This window comes from Electrona antarctica, assembly GCF_951216825.1.
Source record: "Electrona antarctica genome assembly, chromosome: 2".
Taxonomy (NCBI): Eukaryota; Metazoa; Chordata; class Actinopteri; order Myctophiformes; family Myctophidae; genus Electrona; species Electrona antarctica.
This window is the reverse complement of record NC_136807.1, coordinates 49,928,015-49,947,802: the sequence shown is the minus strand read 5'-3', so window position 1 is coordinate 49,947,802 and position 19,788 is coordinate 49,928,015. Positions and strand designations below refer to the sequence as shown.

Here is a 19,788-nt window from a genome sequence, read left to right as displayed (position 1 = left end):
GTGCGTGCGTGCGTGCGTGCGTGCGTGTGTGTGTGTGTAATCCACGTAACTCGAGAACCGGTCGCCCCGCCGACTTCAAATTCGACACACGCGTTCCACACCCCCGCAGGAGGTGCAGTGCCCGGTGTCGAGTCGGTCGGACCCACGGTTGTCCAGAACCGCCCCCAAAAAGGCCCTCTGGAGTGAGTGTGGAACTATTGTGGCCCTCTGGAGTGAGTGTGGAACTATAGTGGCCCTCTGGAGTGAGTGTGGAACTATAGTGGCCCTCTGGAGTGAGTGTGGAACTATAGTTGCCCTCTGGAGTGAGTGTGGAACTATAGTGGCCCTCTGGAGTGAGTGTGGAACTATAGTGGCCCTCTGGAGTGAGTGTGGAAATATAGTGGCCCTCTGGAGTGAGTGTGGAACTATAGTTGCCCTCTGGAGTGAGTGTGGAAATATAGTGGCCCTCTGGAGTGAGTGTGGAACTATAGTTGCCCTCTGGAGTGAGTGTGGAACTATAGTGGCCCTCTGGTAGTGAGTGTGGAACTATAGTGGCCCTCTGGTAGTGAGTGTGGAACTATAGTGGCCCTCTGGAGTGAGTGTGGAACTATAGTGGCCCTCTGGAGTGAGTGTGGAACTATAGTGGCCCTCTGGTAGTGAGTGTGGAACTATAGTGGCCCTCTGGAGTGAGTGTGGAACTATAGTGGCCCTCTGGAGTGAGTGTGGAACTATAGTGACCCTCTGGAGTGAGTGTGGTACTATAGTGGCCCTCTGGTAGTGAGTGTGGAACTATAGTGGCCCTCTGGTAGTGAGTGTGGAACTATAGTGGCCCTCTGGAGTGAGTATGGAACTATAGTGGCCCTCTGCAGTGAGTGTGGAACTATAGTGGCCCTCTGGAGTGAGTGTGGAACTATAGTGGCCCTCTGGTAGTGAGTGTGGAACTATAGTGGCCCTATGGAGTGAGTGTGGAACTATAGTGGCCCTCTGCAGTGAGTATGGAACTATAGTGGCCCTCTGGAGTGAGTATGGAACTATAGTGGCCCTCTGGTAGTGAGTGTGGAACTATAGTGGCCCTATGGAGTGAGTATGGAACTATAGTGGTCCTCTGGAGTGAGTATGGAACTATAGTGGCCCTCTGGAGTGAGTGTGGAACTATAGTGGCCCTCTGGAGTGAGTGTGGAACTATAGTGGTCCTCTGCAGTGAGTATGGAACTATAGTGGTCCTCTGGAGTGAGTATGGAACTATAGTGGCCCTCTGGAGTGAGTGTAGAACTGTAGTGGCCCTCTGGAGTGAGTGTGGAACTATAGTGGCCCTCTGGTAGTGAGTGTGGAACTATAGTGGCCCTCTGGAGTTGCCCACCCCTGACCTATATAGTGTAGATTAGATATATTTGGACAGTAACGTGACTTCTCATAACATTGTCCTGCAGGTATTGAGAGGGCCCTGGGCCAGCCTGGGCCAGACGTGGTGATCTGTGACGAGGGTCATCGCATCAAGAACTGCCACGCCAGCACCTCCCAGGCCCTGAAGAACATCTCCACGCGGCGGCGCGTGGTGCTGACCGGCTACCCTCTGCAGAACAACCTGGTGGAGTACTGGTGCATGGTGGACTTTGTCCGACCCGACTTCCTAGGTATGTCATGACGAAAGACCAACGTTGACGTGTCATGTAATAGTTGGGTATGCACATGCATGAAGTGAATGGCAAAATGAGTGACAAAGTGAGTTTAAAGTCGTTTATCGTCGTTTAATTCATTTTGACCTGAGATCAGATTCTAAAAATGTCTTCTACATCCTGACAGTTTTCTGGAAAAAAAATTTCTATGTCAGTGGTTCTTCGATTTTTCAAAAATAGCAGACCTACAAGCTCGAGTGGCGCGCTATGAGCTTGTAGATCTGCTATTTTTCAATAGCTAAAGCATAACATAATGCTAAAACCAAAGGGGTTCCCGCCCCGAAATGGGTTAAAGTCGTTTATCGTCGTTTAATGCAATCAAATTCAAGTTTTCTGTGTGGATGTATGGGTTGTCAAGGCCAGAAAGTTTTTTTCCACTCCGTAGACGTTCCTATATAACTTCCAGGTTTGATGATGATGTCACGCGCATACCCTCTATAATAAGTAACGGTGCATAATAGTCGATTGTGGTTTTTATGTATAGAGAATATACGGTGATTCCTAACTGTCTCCGTACTGCTTCTTTTATTTTTATCCCGCGATTTTGCATCCCATGTTTTCACCCCTCTGTCAATTATCTAATGTAATCCTGGGCGCTATACACACTCTGCCAACCTGGGGAGAGCAGCGGACTGACCTGCATGCTTCCTTCTATGCATGAGGAGTCCAAGCTGCTTCTTTTCACCCCACGGCCGGACGTACCTGTATAGCGCGTGGAAGGAACACGTCATTCCGACCAGTTCCTTTCCCCTCCATCAGGCGCTTACTGGCTCACACATACTGGTTCACTGTAGACTAATTGCAGTGAACGGTAGTGTTTATTGAATGCTAGTAGAGATAAAAGTAGGGATAAAAAGGCTTCCTACACCTTTCCTGCATGCTGAAAACCCTCTTTTCTTTTCATTTTTCTTTTTCATTTAATAGTAATTGAGCTTTTTATTACTCTCTCTTCATGTATTCAAGCGTGAGTATTTATTGAATGTTGCATAATTGCCAGGCAGGGACGTGCACACATAGACATCAAAGGGGGCTTCAGCCCCTGCCCTTTTACCCTTCTGTAAAACAACTGAGAGACTGCCCTCTCCAGACCATGAACGCAGCATTTACTACATGGTGAAAGAAATGCAAAACGCCACTCCTTTCCTTTCCGTGCCATACCAGAGGGCAGCATTCAGGAGAATTGCTTTTTTCCCGAAGTCATCCTGAACTTGGAACGCAGCACTTTGCGTTGAATACATTTGTTTCGAAATCCACGTCGTTATACGCCGCATCTCCAGTAGATAAAGAGTGCAGGGTTTGCGCCACCGAAAACAGCAGATCTACAAGCTCTCAACGCGTCGCAGCGCGACGCGTTGTGAGCTTGTAGATCTGCTATTTTCGCTATTTTGGTCCAAAAGCGCTCCTCTTAACGTGGATCTCAGCCCCTGCCTCTCTCTAACGCTCTCTGCACGTCTCCCTGGTTGCCAGGTACGCGGCAGGAGTTCAGCAACATGTTTGAGCGTCCCATTCTGAACGGGCAGTGCGTGGACAGCACGTCGCAGGACGTCACGCTGATGAGGTACAGGAGCCACGTGCTGCACAGCCTGCTGGAGGGCTTCGTACAGAGGTGAGAGAGAGTCCCCAGTGTCGTTTTCCTCGACTAAAACTAGTGTTGTTTTCGTCGACTAAAACTAGCGCTGTTTTCGTCGACTAAAACTGAGACGAAAAAAATGTTCGTCGGAAACTAAATGAAAACTAAGCTATGATGACTAAAACTAAGACTCAATATATACTGACAATTTCGTCAACAAATAAAAACTAGACTAAAATGTTAGGAAGGGACTATAGTGGACAACATATCCAGTATAAGTCATTTCACCGCATGTTAATATCAGAATACTGATATAGTATTGATTTCAGCTGTTACAATTCCAAACCCGCTTTAATTACTTCATGACTAGTATTAAATTACTAGTACTTAATGACTAGTAAAATGCTATTGTCTTCTTGTGTCCAACGTAGTTATGTTAACAGTTCATAAAGTTAACATGACTACAACTAAATGCATTTGAAATTCAATAAAAAAAGGTTACTTTTCAGGATTCCAATTCAAAAATAGCAAAAAAGAAATCAGGGTTTCAATTCAAATATAGCGCGTTTTGAGCTTGTAGATCGGCTATTTTTTGCTACGACAGTAATATGCACTGTGGCCCCTCTGGAGTGAGTGTGGAAATATAGTGGCCCTCTAGAGTGAGTGTGGAACATAGTGGCCCTCTGGAGTGAGTGTGGAACTATAGTGGCCCTCTGGAGTGAGTGTGGAAATATAGTGGCCCTCTGGAGTGAGTGTGGAAATCTAGTGGCCCTCTGGAGTGAGTGTGGAAATCTAGTGGCCCTCTGGAGTGAGTGTGGAAATATAGTGGCCCTCTGGAGTGAGTGTGGAAATATAGTGGCCCTCTGGAGTGAGTGTGGAAATATAGTGGCCCTCTGGAGTGAGTGTGGGAATATAGTGGCCCTCTGGAGTGAGTGTGGAAATATAGTGGCCCTCTGGAGTGAGTGTGTAACTATAGTGGCCCTCTGGAGTGAGTGTGGAAATATAGTGGCCCTCTGGAGTGAGTGTGGAAATATAGTGGCCCTCTGGAGTGAGTGTGGAACTATAGTGGCCCTCTGGAGTGAGTGTGGAAATATAGTGGCCCTCTGGAGTGAGTGTGGAAATATAGTGGCTCTCTCCATCGTCAAAGTTGCCCACCTCCTGTACTAGAGGATGTAGAAACATCAGTTTGTGAAGCCTAAGGCCTCACTCACACCTTCGCATCTAGCATACAACATTGTTGGATGCTAGATGTAAACAAAGGGTAAGTGTCATGGCCAAGTGGCATTTCCAATGGAAGTCACTTGGTTTGACACAAATTTTTTGTTGTACGGCTTTCGGCTGTGTTTCGACTGCCCCCCTCCCCCTCATACAACACAAATGTTTTGTCAAACCATGTGACTCCCATTGGAAATGAATTGCGAGCTTGCATCAGTAAACAAGTCTCATGCATCAGCTATACAACAATCTGTTGTGACCGTGTGCGTGAAGCCTTAAACCTTCAGTGTGTTCCGTGTGTTTCTGCTCCCAGGCGAGGCCATGACGTGCTGAAGGACCAGCTGCCGTCCAAAGAGGAGCACGTGATCCTGGTGCGTCTGTCTCCCCTGCAGAGGGCGCTCTACACGCAGTTCATGGACCGCTTCCGAGAGGCAGGGAACACCGGCTGGCTCAGCCTCAATCCACTCAAAGCCTTCTGCGTCTGCTGTAAGGTGAGGCGCGTGCGCGTGTGTGTGCGTGTGCGTGTGTGTGTGTGTGTGTGCGTGTGTGTGTGTGTGTGCGTAAAAGAAGAGATCATCTTTTTTTTAATATACCGGTATATATATATGATATTGTATTATTCGACGACACTGAAAATGAGTTTAATTACTCAATAATAATGATAATGATGATGATAATGATAATTAATGAGTGTAATTTCGAGAATAAATAAAACTTGAATGAATCACAACTTTTTATCGGGATCCGCGCGTAATTCCGACGGAGCATTAGTCCGACATGCGGGAACCACTCGAACATGCGCTGCTCCCGTGCTTGCGGTTATGGTTAGGGTTTGAGAGGTAGGCTGTCGTTTGTCGGACTAAGTACTGCACATTATATATATAATGACTTGAGTGACTTCTTGTGTTAACGTAACGAAAGTGTATTCTATTCTCATTGGTTCTATCCTGTTAGATCTGGAACCATCCAGACGTGCTCTACGAGACCTTGCAGAAAGAGAACATGGCCAATGACCAGGACCTAGACCTCGATGAAATCACCACCGCAGGCCCCGCCCGCTGCCAGGCCACGCCCAATCAGAAGGCCAAGCCCCTGGAGAACCCCAGCCCTATTGGTGGACTGAGTCTCAACCAGATGCAGGAGAAAGCCAACCAGGTCCTCACCTACGAATGGGTATGTTCAAACCTCAAACCAGGTGTTCTGCATTAGTCCTAATTAAGAGGCAGAGTGGACAGCTCACTTAATATACTGAAGGCAGTAAACCAAAACAAGAGAGGCTTAATGTTGAAGACCAAGATTGAACGTTGTGTGGTGACAGCAGTTGGCAACTTCTACTAATAATAAAAGCTAAAATAATTATCCACTTTTCAACCTATCTTCATATCATTTCTACTCGGTCTGTGTCTAGTCTAGGAGGGCTGTGGGCAGTTCAGAAATCTCTCCACCAGTGACATCATCGATGGGGAATCCAAGCTAATAGAAACTGCAGCCTTTCTATTCCTGAAAAGTTGCAATGTGATAATGGAAGCCATCGTTCTCCCGATATTAAAAATCTAAATACATTATATACAAAAAATAATTAAAACATCCCAAAAAATAAAAAAAATAAAAATAATCATTAATAATAATATATGATATAAATAAAATTAGGAAACAAATGTTTGAGAAGTGGTGAAAATAGACAATGTGCAAGCTCGCAATGCGGGGCACTCGTTTGGGGCAAACGTCTAAATCTCTCTTTTGGGTCTGGACCTGAAACGTATAGGGAACCACTGCTCTACCGGTTAATTCATTCATTGAACAGGATGACAACAAGGCCTTCACAGAACAGGATGAAAGCAAGGCCTTTGACCCTGTGAATGTATGGAGGTTTGTAACGTCTCACTTGACTTCATTCGGCCAGGCGAAAGACATCATGTACGACTACAAGACGGGCGTCCTGGAGAACTCTGCCAAGATGGTCATACTGTTCCACCTGATCGAAGAGAGCGTCAGGAAGGGAGACAAGATCCTTGTGTTCAGGTAAAGGCTTCTGTTAACCCATTTAGGCCTGACGTCGAAATAAAAAAAAACGTTCGCTCTGAAAGAATATATACCTATTCAAAGATGTGTGCCGCATTTTTACGATTTTTTAAAATAGCAGACCTACAAGTTCATGAGCTTGTAGATCTGCTATTTTTCAATAGCTAAAGTATAACAGAATGCTTGAAACCCCAAAAGGGGTTCCCGCCCAAAATGGGTTTTAATAATGAGAAACCTTAATTTAACATGTATTCCCTCTCTCTACATCCACATAATAGCATGAAGTACATGCAGGGCTATTCAAAGCTCTCGTTTCAAATGGCCTTCTGCAGTCAGCCTCTGCATTTTTCTTTCAGCACTGGATATTTTATTTTTTAACTTTTTCCACTTTTAACAAACATTGTTATACAGTTTCTTTGCAACTTCTATGTTGACCTATCTGCTTACATTGGAGAAAATAAAATGTCCTTCATTTTCTCCCTGTAGTCAAAGTTTGTCGACACTGTCAATCATCGAGGAGTTCATGGCTAAAAAAACGGTCCCTCCTTCGCCCAATATCTCCAGCCGAGACAAACACGGCCAGAACTGGGTCCGCAACACCAACTACTACAGTAAGTAGAGAGGCCTGTGCTGTGGTTCTGCTACTCTCTCCCATTGACTTATTGATTGCTGCCACCTGCTGGTGATTCTTCTCAATATCAGCCTTGTTGTTGTGAAACTTAATTCTGCTTTTCAAGAACCGCAAAGTAGTTTCATGCACAGTAAAAATGATTATTGATATTTCACTGTTAACAATTAGCTGTACCTTAACGGTATATGAAGCGTATGGGAGGATGGATTTCAGTGTCTCTTAAATGTTATGCACATTAATTTAAGGACACAAGCGAGTTGATGCAGGTCGAGTGTGGAACTGGACAGGTGTTTAAAAAAAGACAGTTGTTCAGACAGCAAGCAAGCACGTTTGGGACCAATTAGCCCATTCTGTACCCCATTTCGGTGTATAAGCATTATTTATACTTTAGCTATTGGAAAAATAGCAGATCTACAGCCTACGAGCTTGTAGGTCTGCTATTTTTGAAGAATCTTGAAAATGTGGGGCAAAGCTTTGAATATATATTCTTTCAGATCGAGCGTTTTTAACTCAAATCTTTGCTTCTGAGGGGTTCCTGGAACATTATTTTCAGATGGGGGTCCTTTTGGGGTCCTTGACATGAAATATGGAGCACCACTGATACAGAAACAGGTATTTCAGAAAACTGTTCAGAATTTAGAAGACATTTTTAATTTTTTTACGTCAGGCCTAAATGGGTTAACCCACTGAGGACGATTCTACAAATTCCTTCTAAATCCTGACAGTTTTTCGAAAAACCCTATGTTTCTATATCGTTCTCAAACATTTTCATGTCAAAGACCCCTAAAAATATATGTATTTGGCCGCCGACCCCCATCTGAAAATACGTTGTTCCAGGGACTCCCCCTGCAGAAGCAAGGATTTGAGTTAAAAACGTTGGTTCTGAAAGAATATATTATATTCAAAGATTTGCGCCACATTTTCACGATTTTTCAAAAAATAGCAGACCTACAAGCTCGTAGTGCGGCACTCGGTGCCGCGCTATGAGCTTGTAGATCTGCTATTTTTCAATAGCTAAAGTATAACATGATGCTTGAAACACCAAAAGGGGTTCCCGCCCAAAATGGGTTTTAAAGATGGAAGTAAAGAACTATATACACAGATGAATGAGCTAGGAAGTGTACTGTAACCACTCTAACTGTTGTTGTTGTTGTTCTGTGTTTCAGGACTAGATGGAAGCACCGCTGCCTCCGAAAGAGAGAGACTGATCAACCAGTTTAATGATCCTAACAACACCTCAGCATGGGTGTTCCTGCTGTCTACTAGGTAACGCACACGATAAATTACAATAAGATGCAATGGCATCTTTAAAACTGCTCTTTTACATAATAATAATAATAACTAGCCCTTACCCGTTGTGAAATACTTGCCGCCTTGTGGTCGTGGGGGGGTACTGCGCCCTGGGTGCGTTTTCGCATTTTTAATTCACTAATAAATTAATTATTAATTTATAATTTGTTAAATTGGAAAAAGGGCTTCGTTAAGACCTCCATATTATTATGGTCAATGCCTGTGTGAAAAGTGCAGGCAGTGAGGAGCTACGGCAGTCACAGTGACACACAGACAGACATTCAGACAGACATTGTCAGAATTATAGTATGATAATAATGAATAATGAATTAAAAATTTATAGCGCTTTTCCAAGTGCTCAAAGCGCTTTAGAATGGTTCATTCATTCATACATTGGGAGGTGAAGCCGGCGAACAGTCGACTCCAGCGTCCTCACTTCCCACATTCACACACCAACGGTGGTGGCGAGCTCACACCGACCGACTCATCGGAGGCGATGTAAGGGTTCGGTGTCTTGCCCAGGGACACTTCGACATGTGGACAGGAGGCGGGATTCGAACCTCCGACCCACGGATCATGGTCTAGACCTCCTGAGCCACAGTCGCCTTTAAAACCAAAACGTCCCTCTGTTTTTCTCCGTGTCTCTCAGGGCCGGCTGTCTCGGCGTGAACCTGATCGGGGCCAACCGCGTGGTGGTGCTGGACGCCTCGTGGAACCCGTGCCACGACGCCCAGGCCGTGTGCCGCGTGTACCGCTACGGGCAGAGGAAGGCCTGCCACATCTACCGCCTGGTCTGTGACTTCACCCTGGAGAGGAAGATCTACGACCGGCAGGTCTCCAAGCAGAGCATGTCCGGTGAGTCAGCCGGTGTTGTTTTTTGGGCAGCAAATTTAGATTTTTTTTTTTAGTTTTTAGTCATAGTCTTCTTGAATAGTTTTTGTTTCGTTTTTTTTAGTCACATTTTAGTCACCTGGAATGTTTTTGGTGTTACTCTAGTTTTGGTCGATTTCAGTAGACTAAATCTACAGTTGATTTAGTCGAACAAAGTGTATTTTGGTGGGCCTTGATGCCGTCTTTTCACTTGCTGAAAATAGCCGATGTACAAGCCCACAACGCGTCGCAGCGCGACGCGTTGTGGGCTTGTAGATCGTCTATTTTCAGCATGCAACTAATTGTAAAATGACTTATACTGGATCTCTTGTCCACTAGTCCCTTCCTAACATTTTAGTCTAGTTGTTATTTGTTGACGAAATTGTCAGTATATTTAGTCTTAGTTTTAGTCATCATAGCTTAGTTTTCATTTAGTTTCCATTTAGTTTCCGTCAGTGAAAAAAGGTAGTCGACGAACATTTTTCGTCTTGGTTTTAGTCGACGAAAACAACACTAGTGAGCAGTAGTAGTAGTAGGCGGTGCTGGAACAAGTACTCACAATTATTTAGGCCAGTGGTTCCCACACTTTTTCATGTCAAGGACCCCCAAGTTGACACTAATTAGCTCGCGAACCCCCATATATGATATGCCAGGGACCCCCTGGAGAGGATATTTTTACGGCTGTAGCAGTGTTAACAGTGTTTCTCAACCCGTTTAATTTCACGGACCTCCAGTTTGACATGCATTAGGCTACAATCCCCCATATAATGGCATTTATATCCCTGGGACCTAGGGCTTTCACTTCTAGTGATTTTTACTAGTTGCCTAGTTGACTAGTCGACTAGTAAACTTAAATTTAGAACATGCTGTGTGTTGTGTTGGATGGTACCCCAACTTTCAGCAGCTGTCAACATTACCCCTAGGGTGGTTGAATAGAAACCAATGTGGGATATGTTAGTAGACACCTTTACAAACACATTAGGTGAAGAAACTTCTTGGTAAGAAATGTATTCCCAGATTATGGCAACAAACACAATATTTTGGGCCGATCAAATAATTAGAAAGAAGAAAATAAAGGCAGGAAACAACACTTATTTGTTTTGTTTTTCTTCTTATAAATTATTTGATCGGCCCAAAACATTGTGTTTGTTGTCATGATTCGTCACGATAGGAGTTGGCGTTGTCTGCGACGTAAACGCATTTAACCCATTTTGGGCGGGAACCCCTTTTGGTGTTAGCATTATGTTATGCTTTAGCTATTGAAAAATAGCAGATCTACAAGCTCATAGCGCGCCACCGAGTGGCGCGCTACGAGCTTGTAGGTCTGCTATTTTTGAAAAATCGAAGAACGACTGACATAGAAACATAGCTTTTTCAGAAAACTGTCAGGATGTAGAAGACATTTTTAGAATCTGATGATCAAAATGGGTTAAATAAATACTTTATGAAAATGAAAATGAATGGAGAATTATTTCCTGGGCCACTCTTCGTTCTGAAAGGGGGTGGGACTGCGACGCTCTATTGGTAAGAGTGAGAAACGTCTTATCAACGAGTGTGTGTGTTCACGTGTCCCTTCTCCTCCACCCAGACCGCGTCGTGGATGACCTGAACCCCGTGCTGAACTTCACCCGCCGGGAGGTGGAGTCCCTACTACATTTTGTGGAGGAGGAGGAGCCGCCTTCCTCCAGAGTCAAACTACAGCCCCAAGACGGCATGGAGCTGGTCCTCAGGAAGGCCCTGCATCTGTATCCTCACCTCATCACCAAGGTAGAGATGTAGTAGAGCTCAAAGGACCACCTCGCCCCTTTTCAACCTGTTTGGTCCTCACTAATATAGCCTAGGTAGAGATGTTGTAGAGCTCGAAGGACCACCTCGCCCCTTTTCAACCTGTTTGGTCCTCACTAATAGCCTAGGTAGAGATGTTGTAGAGCTCAAAGGACCACCTCGCCCCTTTTCAACCTGTTTGGTCCTCACTAATATAGCCTAGGTAGAGATGTTGTAGAGCTCAAAGGACCACCTCGCCCCTTTTCAACCTGTTTGGTCCTCACTAATAGCCTAGGTAGAGATGTAGTAGAGCTCAAAGGACCACCTCGCCCCTTTTCAACCTATGTTCATTTACTTGGTCCTCACTAATATAGCCTAGGTAGAGATGTTGTAGAGCTCAAAGGACCACCTCGCCCCTTTTCAACCTGTGTGGTCCTCGACTCCTCACTAATAGCCTAGGTAGAGATGTAGTAGACCTCAAAGGACCACCTCGCCCCTTTTCAACCTGTCTGGTCCTCACTAATATAGCCTAGGTAGAGAAGTTGTAGAGCTCAAAGGACCACCTCGCCCCTTTTCAACCTATGTTCATTCACTTGGTCCTCACTAATAGTCTAGGTAGAGATGTAGGGCTCCGTTTTCGTCACCGCTAAACCCCTTATCCCTAAACTTCTTTGCCTTTTTTTTTTTTTTTTTTTACTATTTTGCAAAACATTTTTGAATAGTTAAAATGGTCGGTCTACAAGCTCACAAAGTGTCAATGTAGATTGGCTAGTTGAACTATTCAAAAATGTTTTTCAAATTAGGGATAAGGGGTTTAGCGGTGACGAAAATGGAGCCTGTAGAGCTCAAAGGACCACCTCGCCCCTTTTCAACCTATGTTAATTTACTTGGACCTCACTAATGTTCATGATAAAATGCTACCATTGTGTTCTACGACACTTCAGAAACCCGCCTACCAGTGTGACATCATCATTAGGCACATTTTTTCATTTCGATTTTTATTAACGTGAGAACAATAACTTCCATTACAGCTTTCCAAGACTAGAAAGCCTGCATGGATTTCCTTTCGATGATGTCACTGTAATCCTATTAAACCCCTAAACCTATATAACCTTAAATGTTTAATCCTAACGCCACCCTGAATCTTTTCCTAATTGTAAGCAACATTGTACTATATTGTAGGGACATCTCCATGTGCATTACAAATAAAATGTACACACGCACGCGCACGCACACGCACACGCACGCACACACACAGAGAAAATGACATCTTGAACTTTACGTATCTAAACTTCACCTTGTCGCCTCAGCAACCGTTCCCCCATGAGTCCCTGTTGATGGACCGCAGAGAGCTGAAGCTGAGCGTCGCTGAGAAGAAGGACGCCAGGAAAGGCTACGAGGAAGAGAAGAGGGCATCGGTGCCCTACACCCGCCCCTCGTACGCCCACTACTACCCCGCTAGTGACCAGAGCCTCACCAACATACCCGCATTCAGTCAGAGGAACTGGTGAGTGGCTCCACGTTTTAACCCATTTAGAACTGACACCAGATTCTACAAAATGTCTTCGAAATCACGACAGTTTTCTGTTTCTGTGTCAAACATTTTCATGTCAAGGACCCCCAAAAGCTTGTATGTAATTGGCCGCCGACCCCCATCTGAAAATATGTTGTTCCAGGGACCCCCCCAGAAACAAAGATTTGAGTTAAAACGTTCGCTCTGAAAGAATATTATATTGAAAGATTTGCGCCACATTTTCACGATTTTTCAAAAATAGCACATCTATACAAGCTCGTAGCGCGGCACTCGGTGCTGCGGTATGAGCTTGTAGATTTGCTATTTTTCAATAGCTAAAGTATAACATAAGGGGGCACGGTGGCACAGTTGGTAGTGCTGTCGCCTCACAGCTAGAAGGTCCTGGGTTCGATTCCCGCTCGGGACGCTGTGGGTGCTGGCGGCGTGTTTCCTCCTCCGCGTCATCAGTGCCCATACCCGAAGGCGGGGTTGGCGAAAGGGCCTTTCTGTGTGGAGTTTGCATGTTCTCTCCGTGTCCCCTAGGGTAGGTACCCTCACAAAAAACATGCAGTAATCCTGGTCTCTAAACTGCCTCCCCCTGGCCAGCCGGGGCGCCTGATGGAGGGGAAAGGAACTGGTTGGAATAACGTGTTCCATCCACGCGCTACGTCCAACCAGGGAAACTCCCCCCTGTCAGGTGAAAAGGAGCCACTTGGACACTCAGGCATGAAGGAAGCATGAGTTCAAGTCCGTTGCTCTCCCCATGTCCCCCATATATGGGGACTAGGTTGGCGGAGGGTGTGTAGAGCCCAGGATCACATTAGATAATTGACACAGGGGTGAAAAATGGGTTACAAAACCGTGGGATAAAAAAGTATAACATAATGAGGGTTCCCGACCAGAATTGGTTTAAACTAAATTAATGAACACTTTCTGTCTCTAATAAATCTGAATTCATTACAAAGAAAAACTATTGAGGATCTTATTCTTCTGTAATTCCCCTTCTTTGTAGGGTTGCATCTACTTTTTTCCTTTTTCAATTCATTGAATATTTGAGCTGTGTTTATTATTATTATTTGTTTATATCTCAATGAATCAACGTGAAACAATTTGAATGAATTGTTATAATCGGCCATATAATGTAGATTAATCTGATTGATCAGGTAATTTTTCGATGATTATTTTATTTTAATTAATACTTTTTTAAAAATAATTGATTAAACTGATTAGTTTGCTTAAAGGCCTATTCATAGGCCAGTTTTCGGTGACCACCAAAAAAACCAAAAAAAAAACATGACGTCACGCCGCAGTGGTCACTGCTCACACAACACATCTCTCTGTTTTTACTAACCACCGGTGGTCGGTTGTCACCTTCACCGAAAACTGGACTATGAACAGGCCTTAATGGTTGCACCCATACTTCCTTATAGGCGCCCACCACCTCGCTCAGAGGAGAAGCCGCTGGCCAGCGTGCGGCCAGTCCAGTCGACTCCAATTCCCATGATGCCGCGCCAAGCGTCGGCTGTGTCCACGCCAAGCAACACCTCGTCTGGCTCCAACCTGGGCAGCTTCCCTGTCAACTACCTGCAGAAGGCTGGTGTATTTGTACAGAAGATTGTCACCACAACCGGTAGGTCCAGGGTTGATTGTCATTTATTTTCTGTCCCGGTTTCTTTTTGAAAAAAAAGACTCACTTGTTTAATCTATCGAAAGGTTGACTGTAGCTGTACATTGTCTTGTCTTGTTCTCTAGTACCCCATTTTTCTCACGTCTTTAACATTCTTTTAAAGGTCGTATAGATCCACATGCACATCCATGTTATTTTGCAGGTGTTGCATATAGGAAAGAATAGACATTTACCCTGTAAAGATTAGATTTGCTTTAAGTAAATAAGTAAGTAGCCTTGCCGAGCCATGGGGCCCATAGGGGCAGGAGCCTATCTCCTGTTTCTGTAGCGTGAGGCAGCTTGATGTACAAGTACACCCCCTGGACATGACGCCAGTATGTCGCAGGTACTTACCCCCAATCCAACCCTTGATGCTGAGTGTCAAGCAGGGTAAAGGTTAAAAATCATGGTGTTATTCCCTTCAACCTTTTCTAGAATTACGAATACTATGATGCTATCCCTCCAATGTGACTTTGGAACTCTTATTTTAGCTGCATTTATTGTCACGCTGCATAAAAGCATCAGCTAAATGATCAATGTCAATGTAAATTTCATGTGTGTGTGTTTCAGACATTGTGATCCCTGGCACCAACAGCTCCATAGACGTTCAGGCCCGGATCAGCGCTGGAGAGAGCATCCATGTCATTAGAGGGACCAAAGGTAAACATTCACTGCACAGGATTATAAAACATGTATTATATAACACTGAAAATGTTTAAAGAAAATAAAGGTAGGGTATTAAAGTGATTGGTAAAACAAGTGTTAAATAGCTCTATACAGAGCACCGAAGTCCTGACGTCACTGTCAGTAGAGGGCGTCAGTCCCCAGGTTTGTGTACTTTTTATTTGCATTGTAATCTCCATAGGGGGATTTTAGATCGCCTCATATAAGAACTGTGTTTGAAAAATAAACCGATCATCACCCCGGCCTTTTCACTCATATGGATATGAAGCATCGACTGAAGGTGGAACTGTACAAATATACCCAAAGAGTAACAAAATAAGCGTTAGAAACGATTCAAACAACCCAGAGACTACATTTCCGGGTAGGCAGGGTGGCTGCATCTGCCCGTCGCACAACAGAAACCGAATGTTAATTACGTTTATTTTTATTTTATTGATATTTAATGTTTCGTGGTTAGTACGAGTCGAGTCACCACCAGTTGAGCTTACGTCAACGAGGAATGTAACGTAACGAGGAATGACTTATATTAGCAGCGACATTGCCTTCATATGTAGTTTCAAGCCTTTTTTTGGCCACATTAATTCCATTTTCTCCAGAAACTGGCTGTATCAAATATGAATGGACATCATTAACGACGCACAGCCACTCCCCTGACAGAAAGGCCGGGGTGGTCGGTTTATTTTTCAAACACAGTTCTTATATGAAGCGACCTAAAATCGCCCTATGGAGATTTCACTGCAAATAAAAAAATACATGAACCTGTGTATAGGCGCCCTCTACTGCAAGTGACGTCAGACTTTGGCGCTCTATTCTGATAATACTCATTGCTAGAGTGTTTGTTCGGTAAGCAGAGTCTCCCAGTCTCGCATTTTCAGGTCAGAATACCACTCAATATAATTTACCCTGCCTTTAATTGTAATAACAGATTAAAGGTGTGAAAACATTTCTTGATTGGCCAGCCCATTTTAATGAGAGTTATTTTCCGTTTGCACCCTCTAGTGGACAGAAGTACAGGCTCGCTGTACTTAAAGTAAATATAATTGGTCAAAACGTGACTTTGTGCCTTCTTTCTCAGGGACCTACATCAGGTCGAGTGACGGCCGTATTTTCGCCATCAGAGCTGCTAACAAGGCCAAGTCAGCAGAGGACATCTCTACAGCAGCACCCAAAGGTAGGCTACTGTAGTATAACTACCACAAACTAGCATCCCTTACAATAAGGCTTACATGACAACGTTTGTTAAAAGAAAGAAAGAAAATAAATGTATATATTAACCCATTTTGAGATCAGATTCTAAAAATGTCTTCTACATCCTGACAGATTTCTGAAAAAGCTATGTTTCTATGTCAGTCGTTCTTCGATTTTTCAAAAATAGCAGACCTACAAGCTCGTAGCGCGCCACTCGGTGGCGCGCTATGAGCTTGTAGATCTGCTATTTTTCAATAGCTAAAGCATAACATAATGCTAACACCAAAAGGGGTTCCCGCCCAAAATGGGTTAAGTAAAGGAGCAGATTGCGTTTGTGGTTCCATTTCAGACTGAGGCCGTTTCTAATTCAGACTTTGAGCTCACTGTGCTGTTTTAGAACCTTTGACATTATCTTTGTCTTCGTATGACAGTATACAGTAGCTTGCCATAACTAAACACAGTCTCTTCTACTTTCATCAGACTCCAAGGACCAACCAGAGGAGGCTTCAACCAATGGCGGCAACAGCTGCATGTCACCTGACAGGAAGCAGCTGGTACCCTCCAAGGGTGTGACCCGCTGCATGTCACCCGACAGGAAGCAGCAGGTACCCTCCAAGGGTGTGACCCGCTGCATGTCACCTGACAGGAAGCAGCAGGTACCCTCCAAGGGTGTGACCCGCTGCATGTCACCCGACAGGAAGCAGCAGGTACCCTCCAAGGGTGTGACCCGCTGCATGTCACCCGACAGGAAGCAGCTGGTACCCTCCAAGGGTGTGACCCGCTGCATGTCACCCGACAGGAAGCAGCTGGTACCCTCCAAGGGTGTGACCCGCTGCATGTCACCCGACAGGAAGCAGCTGGTACCCTCAAAGGGTGTGACCCGCTGCATGTCACCCGACAGGAAGCAGCTGGTACCCTCAAAGGGTGTGACCCGCTGCATGTCACCCGACAGGAAGCAGCTGGTACCCTCCAAGGGTGTGACCCGCTGCGTGTCACCCGACAGGAAGCAGCTGGTACCCTCCAAGGGTGTGACCCGCTGCATGTCACCCGACAGGAAGCAGCAGGTACCCTCCAAGGGTGTGACCCGCTGCATGTCACCCGACAGGAAGCAGCTGGTACCCTCCAAGGGTGTGACCCGCTGCATGTCACCCGACAGGAAGCAGCTGGTACCCTCCAAGGGTGTGACCCGCTGCATGTCACCCGACAGGAAGCAGCTGGTACCCTCCAAGGGTGTGACCCGCCCGCTTTCACCCGACGGCCCCGACATCGTCAGTGAGCTGCAGCGCTACGCGGTTAGCACGGAATCCCAAACCGCTGTCCCTAGTGGACACCGGGAGAGGGCGGAGGAGAGCGCCACTAACAGAGCCAACAACAACAACAACAACAACAAAGCTCTCAACCTCTCTAACCACCCGGACGCTGCTTTGACCGCCGACGCCCAGCCCAACATGGACGTCGACAACGCAGCCCAAGATCTGAGAATGGCCGCTAAGCGCAAGGCACCCGCACGCAGCCCCGCCTCGATGGACGAGCGCAGCGGCAAGCATCCGGCTCCCGGAAAGCACACCTCGGTACCGCTGCTCTCACAACAACAACAAGGCTTCCCCTTCACGGGGGGCTACGGGCTGCCTCCCCTGGGGCTCGGCCCCGCCATGTTGGGGTCTCTGGGAGCGTCACTGGGGCAGCCCCTCTTCATGGGGGCAGGGTCTCCGAGTCCTTACTACCAGTCTGGCCACAGCCAAATGGTCCATCCACGCTTGATGTTCCCCGATCACTTTGGCTTTGCGAGAGCCAACACCACCGATGCTGCCATCTCCACTTCATCATCGTCGTCATCATCGGCTGCCAGTTCCGTTTCCACCGCCCTGCCTCCGTTCATGCTGAACCCGGGCTTCCCTCTGTCCTACAAGCAGAGTCTGGCAGGCCTGTTCCCGGGATCAATGCTCCCCGGCGGCTTACCGGGTCCGGCCGCTACCCCTGGCCCGGCGGGAGCAAGCTTCCTCTCCCAGTACCACCCTCCTCCTCCTCCTCCTCCCACATCCTCCCCTCCCTCCCCCTCCTCGGCCCGATCAGACGCCCACCGCGGCTCGGTGCTGGTCGTGAACGGACGGAACGTCAGCGGCGGCACGCGTAGCGTGGAGGAGGAGGATGATGATGATGATGATGTCATTGACGTGATGGGCGATTAAGGAAGACGTTTGGTTCCTTTTGAGGCATTGCAGGTTCTAATGAAAGGCCAGGGATGGAGAGAAATCAAAGGGTTAAAAAAAAGATGGAGCAAAAGACAAGGTAGACGAGAAACCACGTTACCGTCGAGGCAACTGAGCTGGATATTATTCTTCAAGTGTGTCCTGTCTTTTACCACACCTGCCTTTTGGAGAACTAAAACAAAGTCTTTGTTGGAATAATGAACACAGACTGGGCACAATTAAAAATAAATCTTTATGCTGATTATCTTATTTCAAATGAATGAATACAATGCATCGGAGAGAAGAGGAATAGTGATGAAAAGGACTTTTGGGCTTCCTAGACTGTCATTTTGATTACAAATCACTGGACTGATTTACTGCTGAGTGTGGACCTGCCGTGACCATGATCGGCCACTAGTTGTGCTTTTAACTAGTTTAGAAGATTGTAGTTCTGCAGCTTTGCTAGAAACTTTTAGTGTGCTTTTCTCTAGCTAGCTACAAGAAATAGAAGGAAAAAAAACGCATAGCTAGACTAGCGTTGATCTAAAGAAAAGAAAAAAAAAGGAGAGAGAGATGTCAGCTGGACGTAGCATCTAGCCTGGTGGAACCACTCCCCCTGCTGGACAACATTTGCATTCTGCCAGAAGGGTGAGTCTGGTGTCTCTCGGGCAGAGACAATGTACTCCGGACCAATTCTGGCCGGAGCGTTATGCGGCTGTATGAGGCCGCTAGAGGCGGGATCAACGCGAGACTTATGCCATATTGAAGCTGTGCCACAGCGCAAATGTAAACTCAACCTAACAAGACTACAACTCGAAATTATTATGGAGATATCAGATTTGTTTGTCCCGCTGCTTCCGGGTTCATCGTTTCTGCTTGAGAGAGCCCAGATGCAGGCAGGAGGAGGGAACTGGTGAACTCAATACTGCCGCAATCTGGCAGAGTCGGGTTACGTAGCATCTGATACGTGGGGAAATATTGGTAACTTTCATGGTGGTGTTTGTCGATTGTCAGTCAATGCTACTGAATATTTATGTAATGGTAGAAAGACAATTCTAGAAAATAGAAAAGCATGCATTTACCAATTCACTGCCGGTACAGGAGTACTGTGTGTTGTTTGCCTGAAATGTGGGATCATTTTGAGAGAGAAACTCAAGACTTTTAATGTTAGAGTAAATGGGTGAGGTTTGTGGATGAGATTGAAGAAGGGCATCCTGAAACCTTAAAAGAAAACAACAACAGAAAGATTGTAAACTTCTTTAAATCGCCTTTTAAAGCCAGACCTTTTCGAAAGAAAGCTTTAGGCATCAACCTTGCGGAGATCTGATTTGTTGGTTTTTTATTTTGCATATTATATTTTCTATTTATGTATCTCTTTTGCATTTTGTTTTTCCAAAAAAAAAGAAAAGATTCAAAGTAAAGAAAAAACATTGCCTATAATAAAAAAAAAGAACAGCCAGGTGACATTGAGGGGAAACACTGTTGGCTTCCTCCCTCCTTGTAGCCGAGAAACATAAGCAACAGAAAATGC

At 45.6% G+C, this 19,788-nt stretch overlaps 1 protein-coding gene across 1 annotated transcript in view; it reads left to right on the top strand.

The window, feature by feature from the left end:
• Positions 1-18,257, top strand: part of LOC306933924 (helicase ARIP4-like) — a gene marked incomplete at both ends in the record, with an annotated part of 91,138 nt that extends 72,881 nt beyond the window's left edge. The window contains 14 exons of the mRNA XM_079516299.1: positions 1,410-1,613; positions 3,123-3,261; positions 4,754-4,931; positions 5,395-5,613; positions 6,344-6,462; positions 6,949-7,073; positions 8,260-8,359; positions 9,033-9,238; positions 10,842-11,020; positions 12,328-12,524; positions 13,961-14,160; positions 14,767-14,856; positions 15,956-16,051; positions 16,549-18,257. Of these exons, the coding sequence (XP_079372425.1) occupies positions 1,410-1,613; positions 3,123-3,261; positions 4,754-4,931; positions 5,395-5,613; positions 6,344-6,462; positions 6,949-7,073; positions 8,260-8,359; positions 9,033-9,238; positions 10,842-11,020; positions 12,328-12,524; positions 13,961-14,160; positions 14,767-14,856; positions 15,956-16,051; positions 16,549-18,257 (3,761 nt within the window). The remainder of the gene's footprint in view (positions 1-1,409; positions 1,614-3,122; positions 3,262-4,753; positions 4,932-5,394; positions 5,614-6,343; positions 6,463-6,948; positions 7,074-8,259; positions 8,360-9,032; positions 9,239-10,841; positions 11,021-12,327; positions 12,525-13,960; positions 14,161-14,766; positions 14,857-15,955; positions 16,052-16,548) is intronic.
• Between the last annotated feature and the right edge of the window lie 1,531 nt (positions 18,258-19,788).